General features: G+C 34.6%; 2 protein-coding genes and 1 pseudogene across 4 annotated transcripts; 2 read left to right on the forward strand and 1 right to left on the reverse strand.

Moving 5' to 3' along the window:
• Window positions 1–379: 379 nt before the first annotated feature.
• LOC145639146 (uncharacterized) lies at window positions 380–7,489 on the reverse strand. 3 transcript variants are annotated; one of them, XM_081690326.1, is made up of 11 exons: window positions 7,315–7,489; window positions 6,992–7,156; window positions 4,643–4,777; window positions 3,522–3,624; window positions 3,204–3,274; window positions 3,011–3,115; window positions 2,679–2,712; window positions 2,083–2,183; window positions 1,938–1,997; window positions 1,678–1,881; window positions 380–893 (listed from the first exon to the last, which is right to left on the reverse strand). In XM_081690326.1, the coding sequence occupies exons 2-11, from the start codon at window positions 7,124–7,126 to the stop codon at window positions 774–776; spliced, it is 1,068 nt and encodes a 355-aa protein (XP_081546452.1). In that variant the 5' UTR covers window positions 7,127–7,156; window positions 7,315–7,489; the 3' UTR covers window positions 380–773. The 3 variants fall into 3 exon arrangements, with proteins under 3 accessions (XP_081546452.1, XP_081546439.1, XP_081546447.1); XM_081690313.1 differs by having other exon boundaries at window positions 6,941–7,156; XM_081690321.1 differs by having other exon boundaries at window positions 6,941–7,156; window positions 7,237–7,489.
• A 7,495-nt stretch (window positions 7,490–14,984) lies between these two features.
• LOC145603617 (trans-resveratrol di-O-methyltransferase-like) lies at window positions 14,985–16,760 on the forward strand. The gene is made up of 2 exons (XM_081659891.1): window positions 14,985–15,272; window positions 16,130–16,760. Exons 1-2 carry the CDS (start codon window positions 14,997–14,999, stop codon window positions 16,424–16,426), a joined length of 573 nt encoding a protein of 190 aa, XP_081516017.1. The 5' UTR covers window positions 14,985–14,996; the 3' UTR covers window positions 16,427–16,760.
• Window positions 16,761–18,893: 2,133 nt separating this feature from the next.
• On the forward strand, window positions 18,894–20,270 carry LOC145563692 (chalcone synthase pseudogene; annotated as a pseudogene).
• Window positions 20,271–20,545: the final 275 nt, after the last annotated feature.

A 20,545-nucleotide genomic window follows, 5' to 3' on the forward strand; every position in this document is an offset into this window, starting at 1 on the left:
GAATTAAATGAAAAAATAATATCAACCCTTAGTACTTAGTAGCCATTTATTAGCATGTTAGGGTCATTGGGTTAATCATCAATTATAAACTATGTAACAGCCTATTTGATCGATGGTGATAAGAATTAACATGTATATAAATATAAATGTTGTAAGAAAAATCAATATTCATTCCCGAGCAATTTTCATGGCCACTTGGGGGAGGTATTGGGTGATAATGAACATTTATGAAGAAAAACACAGGTCTGGGGATGAGTTTGCATCACCAAAGAGATTAGAATATAACTTTGCTTGCCAAATACGAGTACATTTCAATTCATTCTCATTATCACTCCTTGTAACCAGCTAGGCAGCTACCAAACTTAATTCCTATCATTGCTGATCAAAACTGATTTTGATTTGAAATAAAATTAAACCCAGTCATGTTACAATAAATCTGTTGGCACTTGGCAGCAGAAGTATGATGTCTCATATACAATATCATGTTACTACATGATGATGTTTGTTTGGAGAATAGTAAAATGACAGATAAGTGAAAGAATACGTTACTGGCAAGGGAAGTCATTACGGAGAGAAAATGCTGCTAAGAGAAGTCAGTATTGAACAAAAATCAGGCATGGTGATATAGCTATGGAAGGCACTTCATGTAGTGCCTCTGCTGCTCTCAAGTTTCAAGTCTTCAGTTAAAGCAAGCTAGCTACGGCAGCCTATCCTCTTCTCACCAGGAAGTTCTGATGAAAAAACGAAGAAATTACTCACTTACGGAGTACTTTTTACGCTTGTGACATTGCAGCTCCCTTGTTTGCAGAAACTTTTAGCTTTTGACCTCGCAAGCCATTCCAAAATGCAGCTGCATTCACCACTTTCTTGCCCGGGAGCTGAACTTCTAGAACCTGCATAACCATAATGTTCTCTGCTTTAATTATCAATGAAAATGTTAAAAAAGAATTTATTAAATCCAATACTATATTTTAGGAAATTTGACAGTATTTCCCGTCGACCCAAATTCATATACATGACTATACAAATATTTATACGAGAGGAGTACAAAAGAAGATTACAGGGCATACACACTTCAACCATTAGTTTTGCAGAAGACCACGGACACCAGCAAAGGGCCGTGGCAGGAGAAGATTACGGACACCAGCAAAGGGCCGTGGCAGAGAAGATCACGGACACCAGCAAAGGGACGTGGCAGAGAAGATCACGGACACCAGCAAAGAAGACCACGGACACCAGCAAAGGGCCGTGACAGAAGACCACGGACACCAACAAAGGGCCGTGGCAGAAGACCACGGACACCAGCAAAGGGCCGTGGTTGCAAAAGTTTGTTTTTTTAAAAATAAAAAAAATTGAAGGCGACATCAACAGAGAAGTGCAACTCGATCGACTTCAACAAAGTGCGAATTTCCAATCGTGACATTCGTGTATATATGATAGAGTTTTATATTGTGTAGTTTATAAATATCAGCCAAGATCATCAATACAATTCAACCCATTCTCTCATAAATAATTTGACAGTTATAGCATCAGAGAATCTCATCTTGACCAATATTCAATAACTCTTAATTGGCAATTTGACATACCCCAAAATAGATACCTCCTGCAAGGCTGCAACCAAAGGAAAGGAAAAAAGCATAGCAATTTCTAAAAAACAACAGAATTAAGGACTCTGACCTCCAAAGCTGTGCCTCCATCACAAGTAAAGACCAATGCACCATTTCTGAAAGCGACACAATCTGCCTCAGCATTCTGAGCGTTGAAAATGCTGGAAACTTTTGTTGAAATTATTTTTAACTCTAAAACGTTCTCTTGAGCATGTGCTGCATCCTCAACTAGAACTCTAGCTCGAGTTCCAGGCCAACCTGCAAATGCCCGTACCTAAAAATATCGTCATGATTGACTCAAATCACATAAAGAGTAGAAAAGAGTACTACCTTATTATGCAGAACAGTAGCGTCTTGATCAAACGATAGCCATGATTCTTCGGGAGTAATCTGCACAAAGTTATCAGCTCTTAACTCAGCTTCCATGGAGAAAAGATCCCCAGCATGGAATATCATAAAGTAATCAAATAGATACCTTTGGAGCTAAGGTAGCTTTAGAATCATCTTGAGGTTGTGCTTTAGTTCTTGCTGTTCCGTCAATTATTGAAGGAAGCTCATGCAACAAAAGTTTTGAGCCTGTAAAGCATAATACCACATCATCAGAAATGGACTTGCTTTTGGGTTGAGGAAGATTAGTTTACTCTGTACTAAAAGGATAGAGGCAACATAAGCATAATATACAGAGTAAAATAATTTAAGATACCATCCACTCTGTCAAAAACATTAAAGTTAGTCCTGGATTAGCATTGTAATAATATGTCTGCTAGATGTTGAAAAGTTAAATGTGAAAAAAAGTAGGATTTGGGAACAACAATATCCCAATCAACATCCATTCAAATTCAAGTTATAATTCCATACTTCCATATAAGCTACTTGTGCAGAAATGAAGCACCTATTTCACAGTACAACTTTACATTACGCATATATGTACAATATATAGAAGTTGCATCAAAGGCAGCTGAGATCTATAACAGCTCAAGTCAAGACTAACATATATCAGCTATCTAAGCAAGAAAACAGAAATTTTGCAGCAAGTAGTTGATACATAAAAGAAGTTGACAGCTGACACACCAATATCAAAGAGAAAATCCAGTAACTCTGGTGCCTGCATGCAAATTGGTGAAAAGTATATTAGTTAGACTATTTTTTTCACTGCGACCTACATTTAATTGAAAATTATATACACCATGCTCCATAGAACGTATCTGCACCTAGCCATCATACAGGTAATTACTGAAGTTAGAGCAAACAGAAAAACATTGTGGAATCTACAACAAACCATTTTGTCTAACAAGACTTCAGAGCGATACATCCACTTCTTAGTAATTAATAATCTATATATAGACTCAGGTTCTACAATCAACACCAAATTAATAATTGAGTTTCATGATTAGTATATGTACCTTAATATTGTCATCCACACCAACTTTTTGAGATGCAATGATAGGTCCAGCATCCAGTGCTCTAACAGTGAAGGCTAATGAAACTCCAGTTTCCCTAACACCATCCTAAATAAAATTGAAACACCCCAACATATATATATTAAAATATGCGTGCATGAAAGTAAATAGTAAAGATCTGATAAATCATTTTAACCTGCAATGCTCTTTGAACAGGAGCAGCACCACGATAAAGGGGCAGCAAACTTGGGTGTATATTTACCGTGCCTATAAATGTGCAGAAACAACAGAGAAAGCATTGGGTTGAGAACTGGAGAGGGGAAAACGAGTGGATATTAAAAATAAATAAATAAATAAATAAAGGAAAAGAAAAGATAAACAGATTCCATTCTAATCTACTACGTATTAATTAGGAAACTGATGCTATCCTTTGAGTAAGGTGCTCTATTGCTATGGTCACAGAATCAATGGGATACAAATATTTGAGGGACTGTAAGGGGATTGACATACCAACCTTGCTTTGGAATGTTTAGGAACTTGTTGGATAGAATATTCCCATACGCTGCTGTAATACAAAGTTCAGGTTCCAAGGCTTTAAGATTGGCCAAAAACCATTCCTGGGTAATATGAGTACATAAAATGATCAACTCAATCATTGCTTTCAATATTAGAACTACAAAAGAGGATATTACAGAAATCGTCACTGCTTTAGATAATTTAATAAGCATCTACAAGAACTAGCCTTTCTGGAATCCAACAGCATTGACAATGGACCAGTTATGGTTCCTGAGGCAAGGTCTGGGGAGGTCTACAAGAAATCCTAGTACCTTGACACTAACCAATATAATACGAAAGAAGCTACTCTTGAAAATCCTGCAGCCTTTTCTTTTTCAGAACTATGAATTTTGTACGAATACTTGGTGAGATTGAAGCTTCTAGAATCTCAGCGTATACCAATTTGCAGTCCACCTATGATGGATATGGATCGAATTCAACAGTATTTTCACAATGTATAAGTACTTATGCCCCAACAAAGGCAATCAAAGCACATCATTTGTTTATCATGTTACAAGGTAGCACATGGGAGTATGGGACATGATCTCCCTTATGGTGCAGTCTATCATAGATATGATAGGCTCACAGCTGTTGAATAAACACATGCTACAGCATATTTCTTGCATATTTCATTCGTTATTAGAAACCAAGGCATACAATTTAAATCTTGAAACAAACTATTGCAAAATCCTACACAAGCTTCATCTAGGGGACAATTATAGTTCCCTAGTAACTCCAAAGTCATCATATACAGCACAATAATATCAACATACTTCCTCCGTTCTATTAATATTGCAACAATGGACTTTTTGCACTATTCATCACTCTTGTTTGACCATATAATATGAGTTATACGTTAAGCAAAATATAGTCAAGTGGGATCTTGTTGGATTCGTCTCATAAAATACTTTCATAATATCAACTTATTATAATTTTTACTTTTACACAATTATAGATATTTAGCATATAAAATGTGTATTGGGATGCGTAATTTCCTCCTTGTTGCAATATTAACAGAACGGAGGAAGTAATATTTTACAATAAAAGCATAATTTGGAGTGATCAAGCCACAGTAATCACCTCATTTGCACGCTCAGGTGTGAAAATGAGATCAGAAGAGAAACCTCTTTCAAGGGCATGTTGTGCAACAGCAGAAGGCAAGACCTTTCTGCCTCTATTTCTCTGAGATGGAGGTTGGGTGACAATAGCTGCAACCTAAATCAGAAATATTCACAAGTAATTTGAATCAATGATCCAACCAGCATGACAATAAATGAATTGAAATGTAACGGCAACACATTCTCAAGGACATAATTACATAAAGGATGATTCATTAGCCTCATTTCCAGGCAATTTTCTTCTTAAAGTTTTATGAATCTAATATACAGTACATGCTCTCAAAAGCAAATGTGTTATAATAAAACAATGAAAGACAACATCAACTTCCAGCACAGATTGCTTAAACCACAACTAAAGTACACCCAAAGGGATCATGCTGCATAGAATTATGACCTTAGTGGCTTAGCCAGCTATAGCAAAGACATTTTTGAAGCTTCTAGTCATTAAAAATAGAGGAATAACAAATAATTTTAAGAAAATACATGTTTACATTGTTCACAACTTCTGCTTAGGACGGGACATATACAATGTTGTCAAGAAAGTAAGGAAGAAATTTGCACAATGGATTTCCTAATTCCATTCAAAGGCAAGTAGGTTATATCTTATTTCACCCAATCACCCCACTTCAAAACCAGTCCTTAATTAAGAAAATTTCATACCTATTTCAATTATAGATCAATAAGACCAGTTGGGGTAAAAGAAAGGGGGCAAAGTCTTCAATTGATTACACAAAAATAACTTTTCTCCTTAAAGGGAAGGGGAGATTGGGGAATTAAAAAAAAAATAATCCATCTTCCTCTAAACAAAATTGGCATGGAAAAACTAGCATGGGAAATATGTCAAGGTCCTATCCTAGCCCAATAATGTATTTAAAAATCCATAGAAATAACAATACTAATTTTGAAAAGACTCGTGTATTTGGAACAACGTAGTATAAGGATGAATTATCTAGCCAATGATTGTCAATTTGTCATGAGGGAGTATCTAAGACGACATACCTCACTATGGGTCCTTAATTATGGGGAAGAAAGATAAAAAGTCAGTAGCTTTTTCACAGGGAGAGAATGTGGAAACTGGAAAGTGTACATACTGAGGAAAGAATCAAGTCTTTATTGATTCTCCTAGATATACCAAGCCCAATCATAATAAGATAAAATATAATTCACACACCAAGGCTTATAGTGCAGTCAAGACTTATTGCCCCACTCATGCATCAAAGCAATCAGTGTATGAAAATCCATGTTTGAAACAATGACCAGCTTTAATTGGGGGTATCAAGTCTCGGGTTCATACAAATATTAGGATTAGGGTCTTCCTTAGAGCCCCCTCTTCCCTTTTCTTAATTCTAAGATGTAATGGACTGTTATAACTCATACTAATAACAGCAAAATATAGAAAAAAGATAGGTTGTTTAATTAGCTAAATAATCTGATTTTTGGTAAATAGATTTATAAAGAAGAAATGAGAAAGATGGAAGCTTTACTAAGGATTGATAATGGCGAAAGATTACAAAGGATAGGTTTAATAGCTTAAGGCTATTACTCTTAATAGTGAGTTGAGCTCACAACTCTCCAAGGAGTGACTTGAGGTCAACTCTCAACAAGTTTCATCCAATTTTTTGCCTACCTTCTTCTTTCTACCCTCACTCTATTTATACTAAGGTTACAACTTCGACTAACATCTAAACTACTCATAATGCCCTCCCTTAAGTCAGTTCATTACATAAGAGACAGGAGATTAGGACCAAGCATGTGATAGAAGGTTCAGCATTCCCCACTCTTCTATCACTACAAGAAAATCAGAAAACGCCACTGCTCTGGCAAGAGAATTCGTCGTATCAAAAAACATATGTAAATCATTACCACTTAGAACTTCATTCTTCTATACCCTTATACTAGTCCTATGTTAACGATGATGCTTCTCATACTAAACGTGACTAATTTAAGGGAGGTGCAAGGCTTACAGAAGAATGTTTCAATAATGCTGATTGCAAAAAACATAATGAACTAATCAAATTAGGAAGTTAAATTTAGGGAACATAATCACACAACAGCTTATGAATTAATGTAGAAATCTCAATGCAAACATTTCCATGTTTTCCACCAAATGCTCAATTGCTACAACAATCATAACCCCAACTCCAATTTCAATCAGAAATATACAAAATCAGTAATTTCCCACAAAATAAACAAATCAAGCCATAACATACTAAATAAAAATGTTTACAAAAAAGCCCAGAAATGAAATTGGAAAAGCAACCTCAAAAGAAGAGTCTTGAGAGTGGGATGCATTAAAAAGAGCATCTAGAACCTTGGCAGAAACCTGAGGAGAACCCAAGAAAACAAGAGGCTTCTTTTTGTTATTCAAGGATGATGAACAACGAGGATTGCTCAAGGTTGCGCAACAGAAGCTGCGTCTTAACAACATTGTTGAAGTGTTGTTCATTCTTTACTCTCTTTCCTCAAATTATCAATTCTAATTAACAGAAATAAAAATAAAATTATTGATTGAAAGAATGAAATTTAAAAATACAAAAATGGAAATAGAAGATAGACCTTGTGATTTCCATGTTCCATGCTTCCAATAAGAAGAAGAAGAAGAAGAAGAATACATGAATATTTACATCCAGTTACCTGAAGTAGCAACTGCCAAACCACGGAAAACTAACAACTTAAACAGAGGAAACTCCTATCCTATCGTCGCTGGTGGAAGTTTGCCCTTTAGCAGAGAGAATACATGAATATGGGGTTGAATTGATTTCCCCTTGTATTGAAATGTTGATTGTCCTAATTCCAATTTTGTGCTCACTTTTGGTTCTTTTTAATAGTAACGGATAATTATTTTACCAATTTTATATATGTAGTATTTTTTTGTATGGTTCACCCTTGGGCTAATCCGGATTTGGGGATTAGTTCTGGACTTCTAGGTGGTTAGGTTACACTCCCCTCCCAATTGTTGTTGCGGGGGATCGAACACATGTCCCAATCACCACCACACCAACACTCAATTGGTTATCAACCATATTTCTTTAGTAATGGTACTCTATATTAATTGGCTATTCTATTTTTTTTTAATTCTTTAATGTGATTATATTAGATTAAATTATTGTCGGTTAGTATTAGTTGGTGGTACCTACCAACGTTAAGATCTTGACTCCGTCACTATTCACCCACCCACATAGCCAAGCCACCCCAACTTTTTTACCCGCACCCACTGACCCGCCAAACACACAAGAATTCTTTTATCTTTACATGTGCATTTCTTTGAGTAAACTAATCTATCGGTTTCTTTTGTGCTAAGTGAACAAAATCGTGTTCTTATCATGGTCTTTTTAACACGATTTTGTAGTCATTTCCCTTTTTTTTAATCCCTTTTTAACTCTTTTTTGTACATAATTGTAGCTTTTGGTATTTCTGCCCCTCTTGTGTGTTTGTTCGTGTCTATAGGTACAAAGACAAGGTGAAGATTTTGCTTAGGCTCAAAAGCACATTCAAGGAAACCCAGCAAGCTTAGAAGCAGGTGTGCACATCATGGAACGATCGCTTCTAATCCAAGCACCACGAACTGCCTTGAACATGTTCTTAGTGGAGCGGGTGTGCACCCTGCAAGGAGCTGGTTCTCCTAAACGGGTTCCAACAATCAGCCTCAGTTGTAGAAGTAGAAGTGGGCACACAATAGAAGTAGGAGCAGGCATTCCTACCAGTGGAGCGGCCGCTCCTATCATAAGGAGCGGACACTCCTCACTATAAATCCGGTTTCTTGACAGATTTTACTATGTAATTTTGGGAAGTATATATACAACCCTTGGCTTCATTTTTACATATCTTCTTTCCGGCTCTTCTCTCCTACTTAGTGCTTAGCAAGGGCGAAGCCAAGGGGGGGCTGGTGGAGGCCCGGCCCCCCTGGCCCAACTGGAAATCTTTTAATTGTTAACACTGGCCCCCTTAAAATATTGAGACATAAAATAAATTTGTGTGGTAATACAACATTGTAAATGTTAGCCCAGTGGCTGAACAAGGTAAATGTTAGCCCAGTTATTGAACAAGAATTTGAAACTTGCGTACTTACAAATAAGTTTGGGTTCGATTCTTGTTGTTTGCTATTATCTCCTTCAACATTTTTTTTTTTTGTTGGTTTTCTATGTAATGTGTGATTATTTTGATGAATAACAAAACTATGGGTTAAAGATATTTTGTTGAAATAAACTAATATTTTCTCCTTTCTTTCTTTAATTATAATCTAGTAATCACCCATTCGATCTAAAGTATATATTAACATATTGTACTGATTTTACCATTCATATCTTTGATAATAATTCGTATTAGTTATAAAAATGGGTTATTTAAAAATATACATTGAGTTTAATCATAGTACAACTAATAACATTTATTTTGTTATATATTAGTATATTTTTTTACAAAAAAATTCGTATTAGTTAAAATTGTGGACAAAGATAATTATAATTTGTGCAAAAGAAAAAATTTTGCGATGAAAAACATATACTACGTGTATAAAATACAATATTATTTTACTTAATATAAGTTTCGGCCCCGTTAGATTTCAAATCCTGGCTTCGCCCCTGGTGCTTAAAATCCTTATTAATTAGCTTAGTTACTCTCAAACTTAATCATTTATATTACTTTAATTGAAGATTATTTTGTTATTGATTTCAAGTATTTCTCAACTTTAAAGTTTCATTAGTAATCTCTTTCCTCTATCTCTTACTCTTTATTTTCTATTTTTAATTGCCTGTGAGTTGTTAATTTCTCTCTAAATCTTGATTATTTATTGTTGCATGTTCAATCTAGCTATTTTGCTCTTACTACTTCTCTCAAATTGTTAGATTAATGTTGAATTCAGATATTGTTGTTATTAGGATGTTAAACACCATGATTAGTGAGTAGTTTATTAGCTAGCCAGGGGTTGGGTAAAGACTCGACCAAGCCGTGGGTTGATTAATATTTGTGCTTGCATGTTCATTTTGGGTTGATGATTGATTGTTATAAAACTGGTTGTTTTCATGTGTACTGTAATTGGATGACCACTTATTGCTCGTGTATTCAATTATATGCTTTGCATTGAAAGATGAAGTTTGGTTGTGAGCCTTTTCATGTATGATTAGGCCCTATTTCTATCCTTATTAAATTTCCTTGTTTGGATGATCACTACTAAAAAACAACTCATTTCTGACGGAAAAATTCTATCGGAAAAATTCGAGTTATAGCTGTGAGAGCACAGTGAGTGAGCTTCTGCTGAGAAGTCGAGTGTAGGCACTCCGAGAGTACTGAGTGAACCTAAGTGAGACTTAAGTTGGGTAGGATAGGGTCCTATCATATAGCAAGTGTCCGCGGGGGAACTTGTGAGAAACGTCAGTGTGTAATAGGTGGTAACTAGGAGTTGCCCTATTATAGTGAAATGTTTGTGTTGAAAATCCCTTGATGGGTCGAGGTTTTACTTCCAGTTGGGCCTTGGAAGGTTTCCACGTAAAATCCACTTTGCACTCTTTAAGTTCCTAACTATAACTGTTTTATATTCCGCGAAAATTAGGTAATAGAAACTTACTACAATTCATCCCCCCTCTTTTAGTATATCATCTAAATAACAATCATCAACTGATCCGACTCTCCACAGTCAAATGGTAAGAGGATATAAGACCTTGTATAAGTATCATTACCTAACTTAGGACTGAGTAGATTGTTAAAAATGGAACCAAATAATAATTCTTCAATAAACGAAGAGGCTGAAGTCGTTACCTCTAAAGTAGTATTATTGATCTTTCGTACTGTCATGTCATAATTGGCATACACTAATTCCATCTACCCATCAATAGCAATATCTGGACCGGCCCATGAGGGCTGAAGTAGGTATGTGGGTAATCAAATTACTACCTGAAGTAGTGTGATGCCTATCTTTGAGTTGTGAAAGAAGGAAAAAAAATACAAGTTCATCGTTCCGTCCCTAAATTATATTCCTACTTCTAACATATATTCCTCATAATCGAACCTCGCACCTCATAGATGTAAGGTGACCTTCGGACCACTGCTCCAAGAGGTCTTCCTCAAATCCTACTTGTAGCAATAAGCAAAGCAATGACTCGAGTCCATCAACTCTATTTCGCCAACACCAATTCACAAAGTACAAATTAACTGAAAGAATCATAGCAAAAAATAAAAGATAGGTGTAGTCAAAATAGAATTGAAAGAAAAAACTAAAAATTTTGAATTTTCGAGAAAATTTGTACGAATCCTGCAAGTGGATTTAATTTTCTAGTGCACTCAACGAAGACTAATTTTATAAAATGGTCCTAAGATTTAACATGCTCGTTTGCAATCGAACTCGTACTAGTATGTGCGGTAATTTAAACAATTACTTCCCTTGAAGCTTTTTACTTGTAGAAAAAAAAGTGAAGTACTACGTATAAAAATTAAAATGAAAATAACAGATATGATTATGAAAAGAAGAGTTATTAAACGTCTTAATTGGAACAAATAGGATTTCAAAAGATATATTACGTAGTATATAGATTATATTCATTTGGCAAAATCAAGTTGTGATATATATTGGGGAATTGAGGTTCTAAATAATGGGGTGTGCTAGTTGCCTTTGCTCTTGGCATTACTGTTGAAAATATTGTTCATAATATGCCAATTACTTATAGATAGTGTTAGATAATATCAAATGAGGATGCCTCAATTTCTCATGGTGAGAAACAAATTTTGTTTCTCACATGACATTTTCGTAAATAAACCAACAACTTTATTCAATTGTAAATATTTTGGGGGAAAATATTCAACGTATATGATGGTAAAAGTACCACTACATGCATAATAGTATACAAAAAATACTATTCAGACAATTTATATTTTAATAGTATATTATACTAGAGTGGAATTTTTCCAAAAGCTTGTCAAATTTACAATTTTTCCCTCCTATATGTTTTATAAACATATAGGAGTTATGCGCCTAGTTGCACTTTATCCCCACTACAACTTCAACTTTATTACTACATTGTCATCCTATATGCAATGTTTGCATATAGGTGCTATGCGCCAAGGGTTCTCCTAATTTACGCGTGTTTTTAATTAAATTAAAAGCTTATATTATACAATACTGCGTACAGTCGTACACCGCCGCGGTGTATGATGATGAAATTTTCAAGTATCAAATATGGCACTTCTTTCTCTACCTTAAAAAGCTAATCAAAACCCTTATTCTTAGTGCTTGGATAGTTATATGCATGAAAATATTTTTTTACGCATTTGCCCTCATTTGATTATCGTGTGTGTCGTGCTCGTTGGAATCTCTAGTAAATGTAAAAGCTAAGAGTATTTGTATTCATAGTACTTGCTTTAAAAGTATAGTAATATGGTTTCATTCCCTTGGGGAATTAGAAAAGGAGGCTATTTCGTTGCTGAAACAGATTCAGAGGTTCTCGACGACACAAGACATTGGGGCTCATGCTGCAACTCATATCTTCACTATAGTAGGCTTTTTTATAGCTAGAGGAGTGGAGGCCCAGATTGTATCTTGGCTTCCCATTAATTTACTGTAGGTTGTATGACTTTTGTTTTTAATATTTGTTTTTGAAATATAATAATAATAATAATAATAATAATAATAATAACAACACAAATTCTTAATTCTTCTTATATATAGCTGGTCATATTATTAATTCATGGTGTGATCAATTCGCATATAAAGAATAGATGCAAAAGACACTTGGTTTTCAAGGAAGTAGCATACTTGCATAAAAGGGTCAATTAATGTCAAAACATCGTGTAATGGGTGGTGACTGGTGAGTAAATGACAAGTGATAATGTTTTATATTCTTTTAAATATTTATTTGTGAATTATGGATCTAATCGATTTAAATCGACAAGGTGATTTGAATTGATTGGGATGATTTGCAAATTTTAAACCATTTTTATCTAATTCAGATTTCGACTCACGTGGACGCAATAATTTAGCAGGTTTCAACTTTAAAATTAAAATTCACCTGACGTTGCCGAACCCGATCCAAGCATTGAATTGACACCTCTGCTTACACGGTCACACCCATTAATGCTAATATCTGGACCAGGGGTGGTTCTGAGCATGTACAAGGTGATTAACTGCATAGGGCCCCTAAGTGAAACTATTATAAAAGGGCCCTATTTTTTTTAAATTAGTAACATACTTTTTCTAAAAAAATTAATTTTAGGTCCTAATTAACAAAATTAAACCGGGTCACTTTCGTCGTTAGCATTTGTATCCCCACCTTTGATATGGACCCTCTAGAAGTCTGGACTCTAGATGGAGTAGGTAATGTGGCCATGTCAGTAATCAAATTATAATTATTATTATTACAGTTGAAGCAATAATTGAGGTTCATTCTCAAGTCATCAATATAAAGACTTTGCAATAACTAAGTTTGTATGATATTGCTTTGTGTTTAATTATGGTTTTACGACATAGAAAAACATAAAAAAAAATAAAATTTTAAAACCGTGAAGAAAAATCAACAAGCATGCATAAACTTTTTAAAAAATGGAAAAAAAAAAAAGGGGGGGACATATAGTTTGAAGTTTGAACCCAAATGATATACGAATTATTTAATATTCATGCACAAAACAACACACATCTATGACATAGAGAGTTGTAGTGTAAAGAACATAACCATTGACCTTATTTACAAAATTAAAACAACAGGGATCAAAACATACGCGGATCACTTCCTTCTTTCCCTTAATATATTTTTTTTTTTGACGGCATTCTTTCCTGACCTTAATATTGCTATAGTTATATATTACTTTTGTTAAATATTATGTGCAACTTTGGAATTTTTTATATCTCTCAAAGACTCCGTAATAGCCTAAAGTTGCACATAATAATTAATGGAGGTAGTATATATATTTTTGACGGGATACAATTACAATATTAATTCAAAATATTTTATCAATATTGCAACATTTTTCTTTCTTTCTTTCTTTTTTTTTTTTTATATAGAAAATCACACAAATTTAATCACTTTTTAAAACTTTTATTAGGTTTTTTTTACTGTTACCACCAATTTTTTTTTTCATAAAAAATTCTAAAAATTTTATTTTACCATAAAAAATAATTAAAATTATTTTTTTACCACCTGCAGTAAAAAAAACCGGTAAACCTGACGAAATTTTTTAAAATTCTTCGATTTTCGTGCAAAAAACATGTTCTTTAGAGGTTTTGGAGGAAATTTTGAGACCTTAGAACCAATTTGAGGTCACAATTGAAAAAAAAAATGTTAATGGCTCTTTTTCCTACTAAAAAAATACCTTAATTTGCTCAAAACGAGACATACTCACACTTTACACGTATCAATTATTTATTGGATTTAAAAAAGGAAAGACCCTAAAATACTATTCCAGCCACCACCCGACAACGACACCGGCTCCCACTACCGTCACGCAAACCCAGGCAACCACCCTGGACGACGAAACCAGCCCAGCCGACTGTCGGTTAACCCATCCCCTAAAATAACATACGGACTATTTCATAGTTTATAAATTTAAAATAACTTTAGGATAACATATATATATATATGTTCTCTAAGACGTGATACCACTCGAGTTTCAATAATCTCTTCAAATGAAACACCAACACGTCAAAAAGTACATCACCAACTAATTCAACTCTCATTGTCAAAAAAAACCTAATTCAACTCGATCTCTTCAATCAAATGGTAATAGGATAGGTCCTTCAATATATATATATATATAGGAGGCCAAAGAGCTATAGAAGCAGTAACACTAAAATGGAACCAAATAATAAATCTTCAAACGAAGAGGCCAAAGAGCTATTAGAAGCAGTAACACACATATCCAACCATAATATAGCTTACCTTAATTCCATGGCCTTAAAATGTGCCATTCAACTAGGCATCCCCGAAGCCATTCACAAACACGGCAAACCCATGACCATCGACGACCTCGCTCGTGCTCTTTTAATCCATCCCTCCAAGGCTCCATCCTTACATCAATTGATGCGTCTTCTTGTTCACTCCAAATTCTTCGCTACCAAAACTTTAACCAATAATATTAATGGAGACGAAACATTATTATTCGATCTTACCCTAAACTCGCAACTTCTATTGAAAGATCACCCTTTAACTCAAGCACCCTTGACTCTTATGGGAGCCGATCCACTAGTAACTAAGCCGGCGCATAATTTTGCAACGTGGTTTCAAAACCATGATGTTAAAACATCTGAATCCCCTTTTTATTTTACTTACGGAAGACATCTATACGAAGGCGTGCCTAGTGATGATACAAAATTCGATGATTTATTTCAACAAGCTATGACAAGCGATTCTCAATTGATCGCCCGTGTACTATTAACTAGTAATGAGTTCAAGGGTGTAATGCACGGTGTTGAGTCGTTGGTCGACGTTGGTGGAGGTGATGGTACTATGGCTAGTTCCATTGCCGTGGCCTATCCTGAGGTCAAATGTACCGTGTTCGATCTACCAAACGTCGTCGAAGGGATACAACGAAACGAGAAGGTAGAAAACTTGACATATGTTGCAGGTGACATGTTTGAAGCTATTCCTCGCGCTCAAGTCATCTTACTCAAGGTAAGTTAATTACCCTAGCTAGCTAATACTTTTAGCTGTATTATTGTAATTATTATAAAGCAAATGAGAACTTATACTACGTATATAAATTAAACAATAGTCATATGATATTTTATTAAATTCATTTTTCAATTTCAAAATTAAACATTAAGCATTTAAATTAATAAATTATGCAGTATATACATTGAGATATTGTTTAGTATATACTTTCTCCGTTTCAAATTAAATGACATAATTGGACTTTGTGCACTATTCACATAACTTGCTTATACTTTGTTTTGAGATATTATTTTAATTTGAGATAAAATATAGTCATGTGTGATCTTGTTAGAGCAACTCCAATGGTTGCTTTCAAGGACTAGCTTGCAATTTTAATAATTTTCAAGCTAATAGCCCAACCATTGGAGTATATTTAATAATTAGCTTGGTCAAGCTAATGCAAGCAAATTAGCTTAGCTAAGCTAATTAGCTTAGAAATTAATTGTCTCTAATTAAATACTAATTATTTAAAAAATAAAGCTGAAAAATCTAAATATTAATTAGCCTAACCATTGTGGTATGAATTAGCTAGCAGGAATAATAGCTTTGCAATCTTAGGTGGCATGACAAGCTAATTTGACAATTGGCTTGCCATTGGAGTTGCTCTTATATTCAACTCAGCATCTATTTTTTAAATATAAAATTTTTCTAATTTTTACTTATATGTAATCAATAATATTTGGATGATGAAAAAGTATGCATAGACAAGCGTGGTTAAAGAAAATGTGTCACCTAATTTGAAACAAATGAAGTATTAGTATATAATTTTATAATTGGTAGTTTACTAATTAACTCCTTTTAATTTTATATTATGGTAGTGGATATTGCACAATTGGAGCGACGAGAATTGCATAAAGGTGCTTAAGCAATGTAAAGAAGCAATTCCAAGAAAGGACAAAGGAGGCAAGTTGTTGATCATAGATATGGTGGTTGGGATTCCAAGTGACAATTTAAATCAATTTCTAGCAGATGTGCACATGATGTCACTTTTGGGAGGTAAAGAAAGAACTGAACAACAATGGAAATATCTCTTCATCAATGCCGGCTTTAGTGATGACTATAGGATTTTACCAATCTTAGGGCCGAGATCTGTTATTGAAGTCTATCCTGCATAATTTTATTATTCTAAAATGAAATATAAATAACAAATCATTCCCTTATAAATCGAGGAAGAAATTGGATTTTTTTTTTTTTTTCTGTGTGCTTTGTAAGTTTATTTTAGTATACAATGTTTTTTACGACGCGATATTTTGAAGCTTAGTATGTATAAAATGATACACCTCATTGTATGACGAAATTTTCAACTATCACAAATATGGCACTTCAATTCCCTCCATATATACCTTAAAATATTTTACAAAACTCTTTTGCATAGTGCATGGACAACAGTTATATACCTGAAAATGTTCTTTTACATATTTGTTCTTATTTGAATTTGCAAAAGTCATATCAGGTGCATCATGCCCGTTGGAACCACTAGTAGATGTAAAAGCTTAGAGTACGCCTATCGTCTTGGTCCCTTCTTGGAATATAATTAAGTTGATCAATTTTAACAACATGAAAAATAAGTTGATCAATTTTAACAAGAAATATAATTAAGAACAACAGATAAAAAATACTTTTTTTTTTTTATTTTTTATTTTTTATTGTGGTGGTGGCCAACCGATGACAGCAATATCTAGATGGTGGTTGCCAGTCTGCTTGGCGGTAGTATGGTAGAGGAGTAGGCAATCAAGCAACTTTAATTTCCGTGTTTATAGCTAAATACTTAAATAGTACTCCCTTTGTTTTAAAATACTTGCTCCACTTCCTTATTTAAAAACCTTTTACAATAATTAATGGGGGGTGTTAAATACCGCCATCCAAATTTATCACCACCGCCATCATTTTAAGCAAATTGACAATCTTGCCCTTACTTTTTTTTTTTCCCATTTTCATTCTGTAACATTAGTCCATCAACCACAACCGTATCAACCACCACCTTCTACACCGCACCCACAACGACGGCAAAAGTTGACGAAAAAGGGATAGTGATCGAGGTGGCTTGATGAAAAAAAAATCAAGGATCAATCGGAGCTCCACGGTAACCGGTTTTGGGCTCCGGTTACCATGGTCAACCGGAGGTCAAAACCGGTTACCATCCACGGTACCCGGAGGCCAAAACCGGTTACCATGGACGGTAATCGGAGCCTAATTCAAAATTTGCTCAATTTTCTTTTAAAAACAAAATTAATATGGTGTAGCCGGTAACCGGCGACCAAATCCGGTTGCCCACCACCGGTAACCGGCGACCAAATCCGGTTGCCCACCACCGGTAACCGAAGGTGAAAATCGATTACCGGCGCAGTCAACCGGATTTGGTCGCCAGTTACCGGTGTTGGCAACCGGTTTTCACCTCTGGTTACCAGTTTACCACCCACTTATTTCATAAAAAAAAACTAATTGGAAACTACTTACCTCCTTTCCGCCGTAGCTGTCGCCGCCGCCAATGTCTAAGTCCGCGCCGCCTCCACCGCTTGAGATCAAGCCACCGCCGCTGCCTGAGCTCGCCGCCAATTTCTTCCCGGTAAACCCCAAATATGTGGTTGTGTGGTAAAAAAGGTGAGTGGTTGGTGTTTGAGGAGAGAGAAAAAAAAATAAGGGTCAAAGATGGATTTGGGTTTAGTAAGGGCAAAATTGTCAGTTTGCTCGAAATGATGGCGGTGACGATAAATTTGGACGGCGGTATTTAGCATTCCACTAATTAATTAATTTCTCTCATCAAATGAACCCAACAATATAATTCCATATTCTCTCTCTTTTAATTCTCTCCACTAATTTTGGTTTTTTACAATTTTTTATTCTTCCACCAACCCCATTACCTCCATATTTTTATTTTCTCCAATTTCTACTAAAACTCCGCGCATGATGAAATGGAGCATGTATTTAAAAACCGAGGGAGTATTATTTAAATTTATTTTTTACTTTTGTTCTCTATATTTTTTTTTTGACAAAAGCAAATGTATTTATAAAATCAGAGTTTACAAAATACAGAATAAGAACTAAAACCTAAAGCATGGCTTTTAACACTTAAGCCTTTACAACAACTTTTGACATTAAAAATACAAATAAACCTGAGTTGACCGGACTTGTCGCAGATAAGGGACTCCTTACGAACCAAAGAGCAAAAACATACTACACACCATAAAGAAAGCAAAAACAAACAATTTTTTACTGACCGATCATAACTTAAATAATGTGTAAATTAGATTTAAAAAAAAAAAAAAAATGTAATACTCAAAGCGTTAAAGGCTATTAAATAGCAAACATACTCTCTAATAAACAATTCCGGTATAATTTAATTTCTTAGCATAGTCGACTCTGTAATACTATTGATTATTTATTGGTGTATTATTTCCATTTAGTGTAGAGATCAACAAAATCACATTATTAAAGACATGAAAAACGTTGGAAGGGTTCAAACTAAACCTTAGGCTGTATATATGTGCGCATCAATCAGGGGATATATGCAAACCAAGCTAAGCTAATTAAAACACATTCCTCAACAAAATTCTTTCATAATCAACCCTATTCTAGCTAAAAATGGCATCCTTTCATGAAACTCGAGCGGTCGATGAAAGAACTAGTGGCCTGTGCGGCCATCCTGCCACGATCCTCGCCATTGGCACCGCTAACCCTCCAAATGTAATATATCAGTCTGAATATCCAGATTACTACTTCCGTTCCACAGACAGTGATCATTTGACTCATCTTAAGGCCAAGTTTAAGCGCATATGTATATCCCTTTTCTTTAGTTATTATTAAGTACGTGCATATATTATTATTATTATTATTAAATTATGAGAGTGAGGGGTAGCTCAAGTGGTTAGAGCTTCCCTCCCGGTTCTAAGAGATCTTGGGATCAATTCAATTTTATTTTAGTATAATGCATAAATAGATAGATAATGATTTATTTATTTATTTTTATTTATTTTATTTTTTTTTAAGAACAGAATCGAAGATTGTGATAGATTTTAAATGGACTAAACTTATAAATAGATCTAAATGAAATTTCTTTATATTTTCTATTTATAATTTCCATAAAAAAATAAAAATTATATTAAAAAATATTTATTACTATCTCCGTTAACTTTTAGTTGTAACTTTGGGCTATTATTTGTAAGGTTTAAAATATTTCAAAGTTACAACAAAAAGTTTACAAAAATAAAAAATTATGTGATATCTAAGTTGGTTTGAATCTTTTAATAAGAAATCATGAAAATTTAATGATTCATTGAGATGTAAATCCCATTCAATTCATAGATTTTTGTATGTGATATCTAAGTTGGTTTGAATCTTGTAATTAATTAATTATATACTTATTATAATCCTTTCATTCAAAGATTTATGTGGAATCTTGACACAATTTATAGGATTAAAGAATCTTTTGAATTACTTAGTTACAATATGGAGTATAAAACATATTCTCTTTATTTCAAAATAATCTTACCATCTCAAATCTTCTCGGCCTCGAGCCAACAATAAAGCGATTTATCCTGCCTCTAGGTGCTTGTCACGCAGGCGGTACAGCCCTTCGTATAGCCAAGGACATTGCTGAGAACAACCGTGGCGCTCGTGTATTGGTTATTTGTTCGGAGAGTACTGCCATTAGTTTCCATGCCCCAACCGAGACACACCTAGTGCCACTTGCAATATTCGGAGAATTCTATTTTTTGGGTCGCTCACCCTGGAGGACCAGCAATATTGAACCAGGTTGAAGCCAAACTCGGGCTCGAGACGAGTAAACTGAGTAGTAGTAGGCACACACTGAGTGAGTATGGGAATATGTGGGGTGCGAGTGTGATGTTCGTAATGGATGAGATGAGGAAGAGGTCATTGAAAGAGGGTAAAGCAACTACTGGAGAAGGGTGTGAATGGGGTGTGCTTGTTGCCTTTGGTCCTGGAATTACTGGAGGGTAAAAATAATAATGTATCTTAGTGATATTCTAAGATTATTAAGGTGTTTAGTGGCACGCCTATCCCTTAATTATGGTTTTATCCTACATTCTTTTTAATTGTTTGTTTATTAGTCTATACTTTGTCCACCCGCTCTTGACTCGTGGCCTGCATTGGCCTAATAACCCTCTTTAATTTTGGCCCTACTAGAAGTGATATTATTTGATCCGATATACTCAATAACGAGGTCTAAATGTGTGCATGGACTAATGTGACAAGAATTACTTAGGACCTATTCT

The sequence above is a fragment of the Chenopodium album genome, chromosome 1, assembly GCF_948465745.1.
Source record: "Chenopodium album chromosome 1, dcCheAlbu1.1, whole genome shotgun sequence".
NCBI lineage: Eukaryota > Viridiplantae > Streptophyta > Magnoliopsida > Caryophyllales > Amaranthaceae > Chenopodium > Chenopodium album.

What these genes read in the sequence shown, in the direction of transcription:
- LOC145639146 (XM_081690313.1), bottom strand. Translation starts at nt 7,126, where the DNA reads ATGAACAACACTTCAACAATGTTGTTAAGACGCAGCTTCTGTTGCGCA. An exon ending in CACCTGAGCGTGCAAATGAG is followed by an intron (nt 3,625 to 4,642) that starts GTGATTACTGTG and finishes CATATTACCCAG; the next exon opens with GAATGGTTTTTGGCCAATCT. An exon ending in ATGGAGGCACAGCTTTGGAG is followed by an intron (nt 894 to 1,677) that starts GTCAGAGTCCTT and finishes ATGGTTATGCAG; the next exon opens with GTTCTAGAAGTTCAGCTCCC.
- LOC145603617 (XM_081659891.1), top strand. Translation starts at nt 14,997, where the DNA reads ATGACAAGCGATTCTCAATTGATCGCCCGTGTACTATTAACTAGTAAT. An exon ending in CTCAAGTCATCTTACTCAAG is followed by an intron (nt 15,273 to 16,129) that starts GTAAGTTAATTA and finishes ATATTATGGTAG; the next exon opens with TGGATATTGCACAATTGGAG.